The 16,713-nt window shown below is 39.4% G+C and overlaps 1 protein-coding gene across 1 annotated transcript; it reads right to left on the reverse strand.

The window, feature by feature from the left end:
• Positions 1 to 1,084: 1,084 nt before the first annotated feature.
• LOC135479544 (cytochrome P450 3A29-like) lies at positions 1,085 to 13,578 on the reverse strand. The gene is made up of 14 exons (XM_064759424.1): positions 13,403 to 13,578; positions 11,108 to 11,204; positions 10,735 to 10,787; positions 9,605 to 9,702; positions 9,184 to 9,300; positions 8,645 to 8,733; positions 7,993 to 8,138; positions 7,366 to 7,490; positions 6,823 to 6,895; positions 5,947 to 6,104; positions 4,831 to 4,919; positions 4,021 to 4,158; positions 2,832 to 2,991; positions 1,085 to 1,791 (listed from the first exon to the last, which is right to left on the reverse strand). The coding sequence occupies exons 4-14, from the start codon at positions 9,638 to 9,640 to the stop codon at positions 1,714 to 1,716; spliced, it is 1,209 nt and encodes a 402-aa protein (XP_064615494.1). The 5' UTR covers positions 9,641 to 9,702; positions 10,735 to 10,787; positions 11,108 to 11,204; positions 13,403 to 13,578; the 3' UTR covers positions 1,085 to 1,713.
• Between the last annotated feature and the right edge of the window lie 3,135 nt (positions 13,579 to 16,713).

Raw genomic sequence — 16,713 nt, forward strand, 5'->3', positions numbered from 1 at the left:
TGAAGACACCAGACATACACCAGACATGACACCTCATTCAGTCACATTATACCGACACTGGGTTAATCAGTAATATTTCCTTGCTCTAACCTCTCAGAGCTGAGCGCCAAGCAAATTAGAAGCAAGTACCATTTGTAAAGTCTTTGATATGACTCTACCAGGGATTGATCCCGTGATCTCCCGATTACGAGGCGGACGCTCTATTGTCACCTGTGTTGAACAGTGTATCCTGTGGCTGAATTTTCTAATTTCCAGGACATTAATATCATTTTTTGTTTTTTCCAAATAAATGGACCTAGTTGAATAATGTAACATCTCCGAAAAGAAAAATACAAGCACTGTATTTGATAATTTTGAATTATCATACCTTCTTTGGGAATTAAGCAATATTCAACATCAGTGGTACATAAACAAATATATATAAAATGTTACATCATATCAGCCATGATAAATGTGCCAATACACCCCCTATCCCCCTTTTCCATCGAAACATGGAAACAAATATGCAGATTATGTTGTGTGTGTGTGTGTGTTTTTTTTTCCGGAGTTGCAATATTAGTTTACATTGCTAGTTAATTTGACTTCTGTTAGGCATAAAATGTGCAAGTAGCAAAAACTGCCTCCTCGTTTCCCTTAAGCTTGTCTCCGTCTGAATTATTATTGGAATCGGTCCTAAGGCAGACTTGAACAATGTTGTCTTGCAATATATTAGCACTAGTTGACCCGTTTGCCCACTAAAGTTCATTGCAAAGGCGGGGATGAACAATCAAAACTTATGGAGAAAGGGTCTGGCAACAACCTGCGCATGGTAGTGGATTTCCCCCAGGTTTTGTCCGGTTTCCTTTAACCACAATTTTGGCCGCCGTCGTATATGTAAAATATTCTTCAGTAGGGCGTAAAACAACAATAAAATAAATAAATAAATTCGGCGGGGAAGGTTCCACACTGATGACATAACACAACTCGCCACTGAATTTGGGACAATCGATTTCACGGCTGGGCGCGAAAGTACCTACATAAATATTCACAATACTGACGCTTAATAGAAAACCATGAAAACCAAACTGAGAATAAGTATTGGGGTTTTATTGGAATAATATTAAAATATTAGAGACAAACAAGCAGAAACAACGTGACTATTGCAGTCTTTTTTTCTCACCCGTTTACCTGTTGATATTGTAATACCTATGATTACGATAGACGTCTATCTTAATTACAGGTAATATGCAAATTCACTCAAGTAAAACGTCTTCCCACTTCAGGAAATTGGAGGTTTTCGTTCTGTCTATTTGAACAGCAGATAGTTTTACCAAATACCGGCATATTGCAACACAGTGGCAAGTCAATTCGCACAAATTGCACGTCTTTCTCCTTGTGCAAATACTGACAACATGAAGGTCTCCATCTTGTCTGTCTGAGCAGCAGATAAGTTCAATGAAATAACGCCATGATGAAACATAAAGGCAAGTTCACACAAATTGTACGTCTTCCCGCTTGTGCAATTTTCAGTCTTATGAATTTCAACAACACATAATTCAGATGGAATCTCCCATATTGCAACATGGTGGTTGGGAACTCGATATTTCCATAACATCAGAGAATACAACACGCAAAGAAATTCTTTGCAAAGTGTATGTATGTATGGATCATGTTACTTCGCCCAGGTTACGTTGTGGCCCGCAAGATCTCGTCACAGTTGCCGGGCCGCGTGATTTAGGTACGGGGCTTCAATCCCACCTTAACAGGGGTCGAAGCCATGAGTATTGGGCCAGGGAGAAATTTGAGTTCAGCCTGAAAACGAAACAAATAAGCATTACTACAGTATGCTTTTGCAACAGTGTCGTTGAAAATCAATGCGGCATTGCATGTTCGATGTAAGAGTCCAGCATTGTGTGCGAAGGAAACCGAGCAGAGTCCGGGGGAAACCCACAATCATCTGCAGGTTGGTGGCGGACCTTCCAACGTACAGCGGGAGCAGAGTCCAGCATAAGCTGGACATGAACTCACAGCGAACTACATTTGTATCTCGAATCATGGTCTAGACGGTGGATTTGGACGCTAGTCCAAAACCTAAAGTGGCAGTCAGCAAAAACACATTTCTGAATGACACCCAGCGTGTATTATTAATGGATAAGTTAATCGTTGAACAGGTTGATTGGTTGATTGACTGACTGATTCACTAAAATAAAATGCAACGGCTGTTGTGGTTACCTGCCCTCAGTTTGGCTTCATGTTTAACCACAGAACAAAATCACAAACTGGGATTTCCGTAGCCGAGGGGATGAGCACATCAACATGGCGCAATGACCCAGGGTCTCTCACCAATGAGGTCGCAGTGAGTTCAAGTTCAACTCATGCTATCTTCCCTTCCTGCCGTACGTGGGAAGATCTGTCAGCAACCAGCGGGTACTTGTAGGTTTCCCCTAGGCTCTGCCCGGATTCTGGCCACCATCGTATGAGTGAAACATTTTTGGGTACAGCGTTGAACACCAATCAAATAAATAAATAAATAAAATCACACTGGCCACATTGTACACAGCGATATATCTGGGATATAGTTCATATAATACGAAATCTTGATTCCCAACATGACTGTTGCTTATAATTATATTGGACACCTGGCTCTATATTTGTCGGACATTGTTGTCCTTCAAAAGTGTAAGAGATGGGTTATCAAAAACCAAGTTTGGGTTCGAACCCACGCCACGAGCTTCCTCACGAAGACAAGTCCTTTCACCATTCGACCACCAACTGCTCCTGAGAGCGCTATAAATTCAAGGACTAGCATGCAGCTGAAGGACAAACAGGTATGTGAGCGGAACGTCTCTTACCGCTGAATCGCCTTCGGGAGTGAGGACGTATTTTCTCAGCACAAAAGACAGGGCAATCTTGGCCTCCAGAATAGCGAGTCTGTTTCCAAGACAGATTCGAGGGCCTTGTCCGAACGCCATGAAGGAAAGTTTTGTCGTGGCACGTTTTTCTGGGGCAAATCTGAAACGGAATGACTGGACAATTAAATGTTATTTACTTTCTCGATGATTTGTTTAAGAGGCGATATTCATGTGATCATTACCTCAATAATTTATTTTCGGGTGGGGGTGGGGGAGAGGTGGGTCTAAGGGATTGCACAGTTCAGGACTTCTTTCTTAACTTATTTTTTAATGCTAGGGATTGAATTACTTGATTCATTTATTCATTGCTTTAATTAACTCTTTCATTCATTACCCCATTCTTTTGTGGATCCGTTTGTCTGCAGTACCATATATTAGAGAATGCTTTCTGCATTTAGGCGTTAAATGTTTAGCTGTTTTTCTATTGATTCGATTATTAAATTGTTGTGGAGATTAGTATTAGTCAATATTATCACAAAATACCGAGTTAATCGGCTAAAAAGCATACCTACTAACTCAACGACTGATAAGACTATCAGAATGCCCTCTTATAAATTATAACACGATTTAATAACCAAGTTACAATGAATGAATGAATGATCATGGCTTAACGCCACGTCGGCAATATTTCAGCCATATTGTGTCGAGGACACTTTTACACCACGAGAAAGTGAATAACCAAGTTAAAATCCACACCTAAACATCGTCATCGATAAATAACAGAGTTGGTATTCAATTCTTGGCATATCTGGTCACTAACCAAATTCTAACAGCAATAACCCACCAATCTTCGTCAAGGATTCAAACACAGTCTGGGGCAACATAGTCAGGGTGAACCAGGGCCCGTATATTTCAAGCAACTAAAGGCTTAAGACATAAATTGCGAGCCAATCTCAGAACAGAAAAGAGTTCAAATTATGGTTAGTACATTGTTCTGCAGTAAAAATCAGTGTACAAATTTTAAGCTTTCTAGATCAAAGCATTTTATTTGTAGCTGTGTTGGAAGATTTGACTTAAGTCTTAAGACGTTTGATAAGTATACGTCATGAGTTAAATATAGGTCAACTCTGCCTTAGTGGGGCTCTTTCACTAGCAATTCTTGGCGAAGTGAAGTTTTGTGGCATCTTACCGATCAGGGTTGAAGACTTCAGGCTCTGGATAGATCTCTGGGTCCATGTGAATGTATCTGAAGGGCAGATTGATGACTGTGCCCTGGGGAATCTTGTATCCCCCGATATCAACATCTTCACTGGCTTCCCTGCTCATGCTGTGGGAAAAGGCAATTTTACTTATCATAAACATTACGGTGATGTTGCTCTGAAATCGTTAATATGGGAAGACGGTGACGTTTTTGTCCATGTTGAAGGTACATTTTTTAATGCCCATGCGTCGCAGCTCATCAAGTCACATTTACTAAAACCGTACGTTTATTTAGTGACACGGGTGAGGTCTTACCTGCCTCATATCGTCATGTATATAGCTGAAGTCGGGCAGAATACCTGAATTCCGACTCATCTTCATTCTGTGTTTCTTCAGTGAACACGGGCCACATTAGTGGGACTGGGAGATTTGTTGGATTTATTATCTTAACGCCATACCCAAGATTGCTTTACTTGGGTGGTGATGGTCACTTTTATGTGTGCAAGAAACCAGATACACCTGGCTTATTGGCCAACTATCCAAACCGTGATGTACAGATTTTGCAAGCCATTTCTTCAATGAACTGCGCAAACTGTGCGATGACTATGCATACGTCAACATGATCGTTGTAGGCCGTCTGTTGTCAACATCAGCACACGAACAGTGAAAAAAGTCCCGGTGTTATTCTGAGTTTGAACCCGAACTTCATGCGTCCCAGCGATTAAAGGATAAACATTTTAAACACTCAACGAAGATGTGCCCGCTATTTATGAAAGAATGAAAATGTTTCGACACTTACGACTGGATGGGTGGGAACATCCTGAGGGTTTCATTCAAACACTGTTCTAGGTAAACCAGCTTGGACATCATCTCGTAGGTCGGTTCGTCCTGCAATTTCATCACGTCATAAATTATGTACATACAGGAAAGGGAACATCGCGCCGACATTTTAAGGAAGCGATTAAGTCACAAACTTTGAAACAAACATGGATCAAATCTCATAGATATGTTTAGCAAAACAGTTTTCCAATTTTAGTTAGAGAAGGAATACTTGTTAAAATCTTATGTTTTAAATACCAACAACAACGCTGTTAGGTTTTTGTGGCCGCACTTCTCCTGAGTATTATTAGATGAAATTAAATGTTATCGTTTCGTAGAAGGCGAAAATGGCTTTGTGGTCATTGTTTGTGATAGCTGTATGATTACATCGTTGCTATATGTGCATATATGTCAATTATATATCTAGTGCCCTGCACAGTGACACGCGAGCCACTCGCCAATACGGTTGCTGGGAGTTCCAGTCCAGCTCATGCTGGCTTCCTCTCCAACAGTAAATGGAAAGGTCTGGGAACAGTCAGCGGGTGGTCGTGGAGTTCCCATGGGCTATGCATACTTGCTTTCCACCATTTCCACCGTCGTATATAAGTGAAATAATCATGAGTACGGCGTAAAACACCAATAAAATAAAATAAATAAATAAATAAATAAATCTATATCCTGAGAATAATGTTAATATATGCCAGGGTCACAGTTTTTTTTCAAAGCCTCCAACACCGTTGGTTATGGATATCGCGTTGGGAATAAATGCTAATCAGGTCACGCTCACCATAGACCATCTAAGGATTGAAAGAGACTCAGTGGGATTGAGTTAATGTTGTCAGAACTCAAATTTGTCGTAATATTTTACTGGTAAGCTGCGAGTATCTCCTTCATTTTACCCTACTGTCTCACTGACTAATTTTGTTAAAGAGAAGAAACTTAAGTACAATGCTGTGTTTGGAAGTTTGTGATCACCCATCCTAGGATAAAAGTGGTAATTCATGGGCGCCTTGTGACAGACATATGAACCGAAATACTCCCTACCACCTTCCCACACCCAACAAACAAAAACGATAAATAGATTGCATCAACTTACATCTCCAAGAACATCGACCATTTCTTGATACACCGTCTCTTGCAAATCCGGGTACCGACTTAGGTTGAAACAAACTAAAGTCATTAAGGTAGCCGTAGTTTCGTATCCAGCAATGAAGAAAAGAAACGCCTGCGCAACCAGTTCTTCAGTAGAAAGACCTGAAAATGGAATAAATTACAACTGTGGATAATGGCGTTAATTCTTAGCTGTTAATAAGTTAACATTTAGCATACGTCCAACGGATAAAATAAAAATGTAGCGACTATCAAATTAAATTTATTTATTTATTTATTTATTTATTTATTTATTTATTTATTTATTCATTCATTCATTTATTTATTTATTTATTTATTTATTTATTTATTTATTTATTTATTTGATTGGCGTTTTACGTCGTACTCAAGAATATTTCACTTATACGACGGAGGGGGTCAGCATTATGGTGGGAGAAAACCGGGCAGAGTCCAGCTGAAACCCACGACTATCCGCAGGATGCTGTCAGACCTATCAAATTACAAGTTTGTTAGTCATTAAACGCATTGTGTTAATATATTTGATTGCCACTATATCAAAAAAATATTTAAACTGCATAGCGCTCCCAAAGTGTATTGGGCAGCTGGCAGCATTGAGCAGCTCGGACTGCCTCTAAGAGTCAGTGATATGCACATGTACGTGTTTCGAAGCCATACAACAGTTAAATGTCGAATTCGGCATGTGTGATAAAATGAACGTTTCGGCGTTACTGTTCTCGCCTCTTGTGTACGCTTTAGGGTTGAATGCCATATATTATACATATAGTTCTTCGTTTAATTTGGGGAAATAGAAAATGATACGAAATGAAATTTGTTGCTGTAATTATTAGATATTATAACTCACTTCGCCTGCCTGCACCGTCCCCGAAATCACTGGATTCACCGTCAATGAGAAGCTGGAGAAAGTCATTTCGTTCCTGCCATGTAGAAATAAAACTGGTTTTAGTGCTCAATAATGTATGTGTACAGATATATTTGTTTTTTCGTTTCCTTTTGTACTAATAATTCATGACACAAGTTCGAAACAATCAACCTTGTTCTTAAGCGAAAATTTGATGTAAGATCAAATTTTCCAAAAATCAGGAAGATTGATTGGCTGCAGGGAACAAAAGGTAATCGATAAAGGCATTCAAAATACATGAGTTCAAACATTTGAACATTAGATCAAAAATATAGTATATACCCATGCAATAATAATATATAGCACACAATCAAACACCTTGTTCAAATCTTATTTATACGTTTTACGTATATTTGCGAACAATGCCAGTAATTCACATCGAGACAAGGGTTATTTTAAATTTAGCGGTCAAGACGGAACCAAGCTTTTCCGGTGGCACTACATGTAAAAGATATTTGTGCACAATAATGTTTTTGAATTACTTACAGTGGAGCCTTTGTCTCTCGACGCTGCCATTCTTGTAATGGTTTCATTGAAAAACTTGATACTATCTTTTGGCCAAATTCCCAAACCCATATAATCATTTAGACCACGCAGGAACGGCAATGTTGCTGAAAACAAAAAGGCAACAATGTTTGAAATTCAGAGCACGATTCGATTAGCTTTGGTGGTCACCAGAAAAAGTGACGTGATGTACTATCGCTTTACTACTTTATCATGCTTTTGACATGTTGGATTTTAACTAACAGATATCAGTAATAATCGGTAAAATTGATAAAATAAAACTTTTCCTTCAATTAATCGGACAACAGTGGATTACGGTTGCCCAGGTGTATACAGACAGCCCTCAGAAAAGATACGCTTTAGGTTGAGTTAAGACACATGGTTCATGGCTAATTACAATGCTGGAAAAACCCAAACCTTTTTTGTTTTGTTTGTGTTTGTGTTTAATTACTGTTAGCTTACTGCATCATCATAGCCTCAGATAAGGGACACAGATCGGTACAGGGTAAGCATCCTGACCTCCTTCAAGTGCGGACCTGAAGCTGAAATCTTACAGTGACAATCAATACAAAAGAAATCTAGATTGGACAAATCAACCAATGAACTTACTGTATATCAAATAGCTGATAGGAATAGACATTTCGAAAATCTTTCCCACGTGAATGAGAAATGGATCGTTCTTGTCTTTTTGGGAGTCGACCTGCAGTCCAAACGCGGTAGCGGATATGACGTCAAGGGCGTAGCAACCAAACAAGCTGGAACAACAACAACAAACCTGCAAAGCTTGACGTTACAAAATCATGAGTGTTAGATCTTCATGTTCATTTAGGAAAAACCAAAAATCAGTTAGATTAGTATGAGGCCGGGTTTCACTGGTTACATGTGACTGTTTAACAAGTACTCTGTCGCCGTAGCTCTGGATTCTCTCGGTATATTCGGTTTTCTTTTAATTTAGTGCTTTATGGCCACTTGTTCACTTCACCGTGCAACAATGAAATTCACAGGTGGATGTAGTCTTCAGTGGTGGAATACATAAGTACAAAGAACAGAAACTGCGAACTTTTAAGCTCCAATAAAATTATCAGACGGTCTGGAAGAGAGTCGATTTTACGAAAATTGATTAACGGACAATTTTACTAAAATAGACTCAATCCATTAAAACAGCTCTGAAAACAATACAAATTTTTGGGGTCTCGGAGTACACCCTGTTTTGGAAATATCTGATGCATGTTTTTTTATGAAAAAAATTGTATACACTTACTCTTTTAAATCCGCCGTTTGCTCAGCTTCAGCCAGTTTGTGGAATCTTCCATCTAATCGCCTTCCGCAATCAGTGATCACGTGAACCATCTGAAAATGACCAACCAATATGACGATAAATGACATCAGTTGCCGAAATAGACGATGGCAAATCTATTTAAATTTACAGAAAGACGTATACCAAGGAAAGTACGTGTCTATTGTGTATCAGTCATGACTGGTTCAGAGCTGTCGACAGGCTCATTTTAGTGATAAGATTAATAAATTTTGTCAACGGGAGAAGCTAGCAATGTAACATATTTTATAGGTGAATTGAATTACTTTTATTTATTTGATTGTAAACTGATTTTAAAAGCTCAAAAAAATCATTTTCTCCTTTTAATTTAGTCACACGGCGCAATATATTTGGAGGTGCGATATAAGAGATTTTGCGATGCGATACAATTGGTGGTGCTGTGGAACAAATGTGTGGTGCGATACATTTGGGGGCGAGATATGTTACATTACAATGCGATACATGTGAAGGTGCGATATACTAACCTTTCTCAGTTTTCCGGAACTAAACGTTGGCAAAACAACATTTCTTACTCCTCTCCAGTGACTGTCTTTAAGGAATATGAGACACTTGTCCATCGGGTGGTTGATCGGTGTGTTTCCCTGAAAAATTTTTTTTTTTATTATTTTCCCTTTTGGAGAAAATGCGACTATACGCAAACCGACAGACCTTTCTACGGACATGTACCACCGGCACGAGTATTTATCACATTTTATTGTATGTGTTTGTTTTCTTTTAACGCGATGTATTAAGCCGTATAATTTTTGTTCCGTTAATTATCATTCTATTACTTTGTAAGGAGAACGTTTTTCGCATTACTTAATCTCTTTGGCACTTATCATCACCTGTCACATCTGCAGCCATTTTTACGGAATAAAAAGAACTCCTAAAAGGGTAAAAACTCACATCTCTGTTACAGAACTTGGAGAAATTCTTCACCATAATATTCTCCAGTATAAGTTGGGTCGTGCACACATAACACAGGTTGTCGACCTAAGTAATACCTACAACACATGAGGGGGTGATTAATGGTAAAACCGAGTTGTCGTAATAGTAATAAAGATAAACATAATAGGCAGTCCTTCATGTATGACGGTCAAGAGATAAATTGTCCATAACTATATATGGTTCCATTGGCATTTGAGGAAGTTTTTTCCCCGAAGTCAGTAACACAATTGATGAATATTTTGACCTTACATTCTACTCATCTCCAAGAACAGTCCATGTTCTATATGAATTGCATCGACGTTATATACCATGTTTCATTCAGCTGGTCAGTAACCTTCACTCCAACGAAAATATGAATATCGCAACTTAATAATCTGAGCAATATCAACCCATTACCCAGTGTGGTATTTCCCCACCTTATCGCTCCCTCCCCGCGATCAGCCCCTCCACCTCTAAGAGTCCTGCTGCCATTGAATTATCATGCTGAAGACACTAGACAAGACACCCCTCTCAGTCAAAATATACTGACACCGGGCCAACCGTTCCTACTTCCTTGCTCTCGCCGCTCAGTCTTTGGTATGACCCGACCCAGGGCCCCTGATTTATTGTAACATGAACCACTTATCGGACCATAAATTAGACAGAGATGCTTAAAGGAATTCCGCTCAGGCTTTTGGTTCTGTGCCTAGTCATGGCTGAATATAAGGCATGCAAGATTTTTTTCAAATATCACAAAGGCTGCAGGGCTTAACCCAGGAGACTCTATATCTCCCCTCACACCCAGTCAGTTTCGATTGTATATCCTCGTTCGACTCGTCGGAGGTCAGGTGATTCGGTTACCGTAATGAAGCGAGGAGCCGGTCCACAAAGCTCGCCCTTGTGATTCTTTATCCATACAACAGGGGGATCATTAAACGATATAAGCCATGCCCAGAGGTACTAAGTCATTTTTTCTCATACTTTTCTTCACTCCCCATATAACAATAATATTTGTCGCTCTTCATGACTATTTTAAAACAGACAGCAGTTACACTTTAACCATAAAACACATTGGTTTAGAAAAAAACGAATAAATAGTAATTCCTCACCCGTAGATTTTCCCATACTGCTTCACCCACTTCCTTTGGTTTACTAATTCCTCCTGAAAGAGCAGTTAAAACTCAGAATGAAAAATATACATAAAACCAAGTGCAGCCACAAGTGAAGAAAGAACCTCAATCAGACAAATACAAGAGCTTTTCTCAACTTTCGAAATATTCATAATGGCAGTGCTATGTTTTATATTTGAAATGTGAATTTAAACAGGTTTCAGTTCTAGAAGCACCTGACACGCTTTCTCACTAAAAGCTAGAGGTGAATTGTGACATACGACTAACATGTAAGGTTTATATGCCCCCCCCCCCCCCTCACCGAGTAATTAATATCTTATAAATTACAAAAACCACCTATGTTATAAGTTACCTTTGTGAAAAAGTCAATCAAGTTTCCAATAAAAGGCAAAGGCTTTGGTCCTGGGATCCCTCTCTCGCTGAAGAATGAGTAAGGCCACGTACCATACCTGAAAAGTTTAAGCCCTTTGGTGAGATTTGGTGCTTTATTTGATTGGAGCTAGAAGGCCTGAATGTGGCCATCAGATGTAAGGATGTTGTACATTTGTTTGTACTGCTCCATACAAGCTTTGTCATGAACAGCACAAGATGTTTTACCCATACAGGTTTTGACATTTCTACGTACCGCAAACCCTCGGATTCCGTATATAGCAAACGTTCGAACGGGCCCAACTTACAGCGGTAAGTTTTCCCGCGTGGAGGTGGCTGTAGGGGGCGTGTGGGTGCCTTACGTAGCAACTAAAGGCCTGAGCTGTCATCCCATATCCCGGCCATAATCGGCCTTTATATTCGATAGCGTGTCATATACACCCTAAATCAAACCAACCCATACTTCGAATATGGAAATGCGTGTTATTTATTTCCCACAAAAAATCCGTCTTTAAATTCGAATGCTGTAAATTATATCCATAGCAAATCGACTGAGGAGATTTCCACCACGTGGTAAGTGACGTCAATTCATTGAGAGGAGAACTTTTCTGAATGAACATTTGAAAAGGGGCTCAGTCCCTAACCAAAGCATCCATCCAGTTTTTGCAATTGCCATCGACTTTTACGTTTGAATAATTGTAACGTTTATGTATATGCCATGGAAAATCGAACCTTACATTCGAACATCTTCGTCGCCTGATGGCTGCAATATTGCCGAAGGGCTGTTTTAAAACATGCATGAAAGGGAACTATAAAGATCTTTCTATGCCAAATGAAGAAAAGTGTGTCCCGGATATTTTGTTAAAAATTCATTTCGTGGGTATATGTATACCTGTTCATTACCTCTCTTTTATTATGCATATTTTCCGCCAACGGTCGGATTTTTTTCAGAAATTACGTCATCGTGGATCTTACTGGAAACTCAGTGATTCCACCCCCACCCCGAAGCCCCCGTCAAACAAATTCTCAGTGATTCCAACCCCCCACACCCCCCACACCCCCACCCCCGGGCCAAAGGAAATTCTCCGAGCCCGGAGAACCGTGTACAGTGTTGACAAGTTGACAGTTACCCAGATACTGCGTGGCTTCTACGGGCCAGCTTAGCGCCCCCTCCGCTTTCCTACGTCCGCCCCCATTCGGTTTGTCCCCCATACCTCCGCTCCCGTTCGGTCTGTCCCCCGCAGAGTTCATTTTAAACAGGGGTCATGGTTGAATTCACCGCTGCACCACATGATAATTTGCACATTGAGAAATAAAACCGGAAGCGTTTCATGTATGCTTTAAGCCGTAATCATTCGTTCATCCCCGAATACCTATATTCATAGCTTGGAGCATCCGGGTTTCTCGCATGGGCTAGGAGGTGATAAATAACAAGGAGATAATTTGGCGAAATGCTGATTTCTAAAGTTTTAAAGAACTACAGGACAGAGACACATTCGAATTAAGTTTTCAAGAAAAAAAAAATTCATACCTAAAAGCCATATTTTTATGATTCATGCTAAAATCTTGTTCAAGGCCTCTCTCGCATGGGTTAAATTTGGTTTGTTTTCATTTCCAGTGACTAAAGAGTGCATTGATGATTGCCTCAATGCAGCTATCACTTCACTTCAGAACTATGAATATGCCATGTCACCTCGACTCTCGTATAAGTGAAATATTCTTCGTATAAGTGAAATATTCGTCGTATAAGTGAAATATTCGTCGTATAAGTGAAATATTCTTGAGTACGGCGTAAAACACCAATCAAAAAAAAAAAAAAAAAAAAAAAAAAATCACCTCGACTCTGATGTTCGAATATGAGCTTATCACGCCAAAATATATCCCTTAGCAAACAGACATTTACATTTGAAAACTTCTCATGTCCATGAAACAAATCGATACATGCGAATAACTGCAGTTTATATATAATAGATAACGTACCTCTAGAACTCCGGGATCACGAGGCAATTTATTAAATTATCAAATCACGTTGAAAGTGTTATTTCTTACGTAAGAAAGGCAAAGTATCATTGGACAGCATAAATTCTGGGTAAGTTATTGTATAACAAATTTCAGCTAAAATAACGGAAAGGAAGATACCAAATTTAATGATTGAAATTTTTACTTCAGTCTAAGATCGCTTTGTCATCCAGGGGCATGTAATTTGTGCGATATACTAAATCGATTCGATTACCTATCTCCAAGCAATAAGAGAGAATAGCTGCATGCATGTACTTACAGGTACAGGAGAATTAAAGTCAGAGCCGACAATATGATCCAAACGGGCACATCGCATCCCAGAGACCACACCGCCATATTGACGACCCAAGGGTGACCGAGTGCGAGCTCTGAATGAACAAAGCAGATTACTGAGACGTTAGTTTAAGTACTATCAAATAAAGTCTTCAGGGGTTTAATGTGTACTCCTCCAGGATTGTAAAGAACACTGTGGGTGCTCGCAAGCCTCAATTCTTTTATAACTGGACATACAAATTGGCTAACACTACACAAGCTGACGTATACTGTAACAACAAGCCGACCCCTGCTGTTTTTACTGCGGGTTTTCAGCGCGTACCAGCACAAAGAAATGTGTTGACCAGAACTGTCATGCAAGCAGTGTGCTATGGATCATTATACATAGAGTTTCAACAATGAACATAGGGAGTGGCAATGCCTGGGAAAATACATCCCTGTCAGTCACTTACAGTTACTCTGTTCTCCTAGCGGATAATTATTTATGCACGTATCAACGCAATGTTTATTAAGTATATAATGCATATATATATATATATATATATATATATATATATATATGATCAAAAAAGATAAGTCAAATTCCCCATCTTTACTGGAGACATATGTTACCACTCGACCGTGCAACCTAAATTTCTCTGTGGAAAAAAGGCATCATTTCTGTATGTGGGGCGGATGGGATGAATGAATGATTATGGTTTAACGCCACATCGGAAATTGTCCAGCCATATAGTGACAAGATTGTGTGGGTGGAGTCGGAGGTGAACTGATAGGGTTACTCGATCACGACTGCCTGCAGTTCTTGTAGGTCACACCAGAGTATTGGTTTTCCTTACCATTCATGTAGTAAATTGTTTCACTTCAACCTCAAAAATATACACCCCCTAACCTTTTGCGTGTTATTGTGTCGAATATGCAGCTTGCACTGTTTTTCTTCAACATATCAAAATATCAACCTCGCATGAACGCCATTTTCTTGCGTTGTGTTTGCAGGAAGTGAAGTCATAGCATATTACCTTGGTCACTTAATACAGGGATTTGGTTACACTGGGTAAAGCTCAAAATAACGTCATAAGCTTTCTATGCCAGCAGATGACAGGGGTGCCTGTGAATGAAAAAGTCTTGACAGTTCTATCAATCACGAAGATATTCTGATTCACCTGCTAAGTAGTGGCAGTGCAGAAATTTAGAGTGTATGGTAGTGTTATGAAATCAGCGCTCCTTCACTCTTCAGATCGGTGGCAATTCTCAGACCCAATTGCCAGAATTGCGCATGTGTCATCTGAACCTGCTCTTCTTTCAGACACAAATTTTACGCCGAGTTGTGCCCTTCCATATAGTGCTGTGTCGTTAAGATTGAGCTGATCAGTTAATGGGCATAAGTGGAAAGCTCAAAATAACGTCATAAGCTTTCTATGCCAGCAGATGACAGGGGTGCCTGTCAATGAAAATGGTGTATCACACGCAACATTTAACCACCTGTCTCCTTCTGTTTTCTCGCCCAGAATGTAGCTCTGCGTGTGAGAGTTGTAGGAGTTCTTGCGAGAATGTGGTTGGCATGTTGTCTGTATAGGCCATATGGCGGCAGAATTAGCAGCATTTTAAGAGTGGACACACTTAATAGTGTTACACTTCTAGCACGGCTAAACGCCTTTATGCGTATTCGTGTCTAGTCGTTTGTCTGTTATAGTATGTGCGCATGTTTGCGAGTGCATCTCGTACGAGTGTCTTCGTGTGCATCTCGTACGTGTGTCTTCGTGTGCATCCCATACGAGTGCCTTCGTGTGCATCTCGTACGTGTGTCTTCGTGTGCATCCCATACGTGTGTCTTCGTGTGCACGAGTCTATCTCCGACTGCATACCGTGTATCCATGTCAGACGCTGAAGGATTAACTGGTTATAGAGGTACAGGATGCATAAAACATTTGCGTTTTGTTAATATGCTGTTTAGGGTGTTTCGTAATATCTTATGGCGGACAAAAAAATTTTTCTGTTTCCTTCTTCTGCAGTAAAAAAATGTTTTTAGACAAAAGTTTTCCTCACCCCTGAGTGGTTAATTTGGTAATTAAGTAGGCTAAATTCGACGTAAATGTTCATAGTTGTCGAAACAAACTGTGTGTGGAAGGCGGGGGAGGGAGTTCGTATATACGGTTGTGATGGGGAGGGGATGTGGCAAAACTGGCCGCCGCGTTGGAAGTATGTCCATTGATTACATATTTTTCCGAAGTCCATATGTCCAATTTTGGAAAATATGGAAATATGCATAAAATACGGGTATAATTCACAGACATAAAATATGGCTTAAAACGACTTTCTTTTCTTATGTATGCGTTAGCATAATTTCATCATTTCCCTTAAAACTATAACCTGCGTTTTGGAGTCTTTTAAAGGAAAAGTAAGAACCAAAAGTACCACTATAGCCAGGGGTTGATGATTTGTTGCTTGCTATTTCTTCAGGACATTTTTATCATCTAGAAGTTTTATTTCACGTCTTTAATTTGTGTAGCAAAATGGAGTGGTAAGACTGAAGGGCGTGCTTTTATTAACGCATCCTCTAAATTTGCCTTCTTTGTAGCACAGGAAAGCCTTTCGTTTATTGACGAAAACATTTGTATTTATTTGCTTATGAAAATATAATCCACATCCGCAAGTAAAACGAATCGTTTCCATCTTTTTTCCATCGTTATCAAATCAATGATGTTATTTATATGTGACAGGGATATGGCAGTTGAGTTAGTCAACTGTATGCCAATTCTGTGCCAAATCAATGGCTTGAAGCTGGATATCAATCCCGTCTTTACGTATGAAGCGGTGTTTTGGTCATTTATTAGATTTTTTATGTATTTGATTAGTGTTTTATGCCGTTCTCAAGAATATGTCAACATGGACAGGGCACATTTTGGAGACACATGAGATTTATATAAAGGTGAACTATCGGAAATTCTTTCAATGTTATCTTGTCAAGTTTGGCTTCGTGCGAAACATGATTCTGCGATATCGGGTTACACAACAAACAGCACTAAACACCATTTAACCCTTTAAGGTGGGGAAAACATAAAAAGGGCATAAGGTTCAGATGAAAGAGTGCGAAAAGTTTATTCCTAAATAATAACTAATAACTATTTTTTCCGATTTTTTCTTAAGGAGAAAAAGACATTTGATAAAAATTTTTGTATGGTGGGTATTTTGGACCAACTTTTGGTATTTATATCTTTGTTTAATAATGTCATAAATGAGGATGTTACACAGGTTCAATAAATATTTTTGCACTAGAATTTGTTCTTTGCAGCTAACAAA

The sequence above is a fragment of the Liolophura sinensis genome, chromosome 12 (genome assembly GCF_032854445.1).
Source record: "Liolophura sinensis isolate JHLJ2023 chromosome 12, CUHK_Ljap_v2, whole genome shotgun sequence".
Lineage (NCBI taxonomy): Eukaryota > Metazoa > Mollusca > Polyplacophora > Chitonida > Chitonidae > Liolophura > Liolophura sinensis.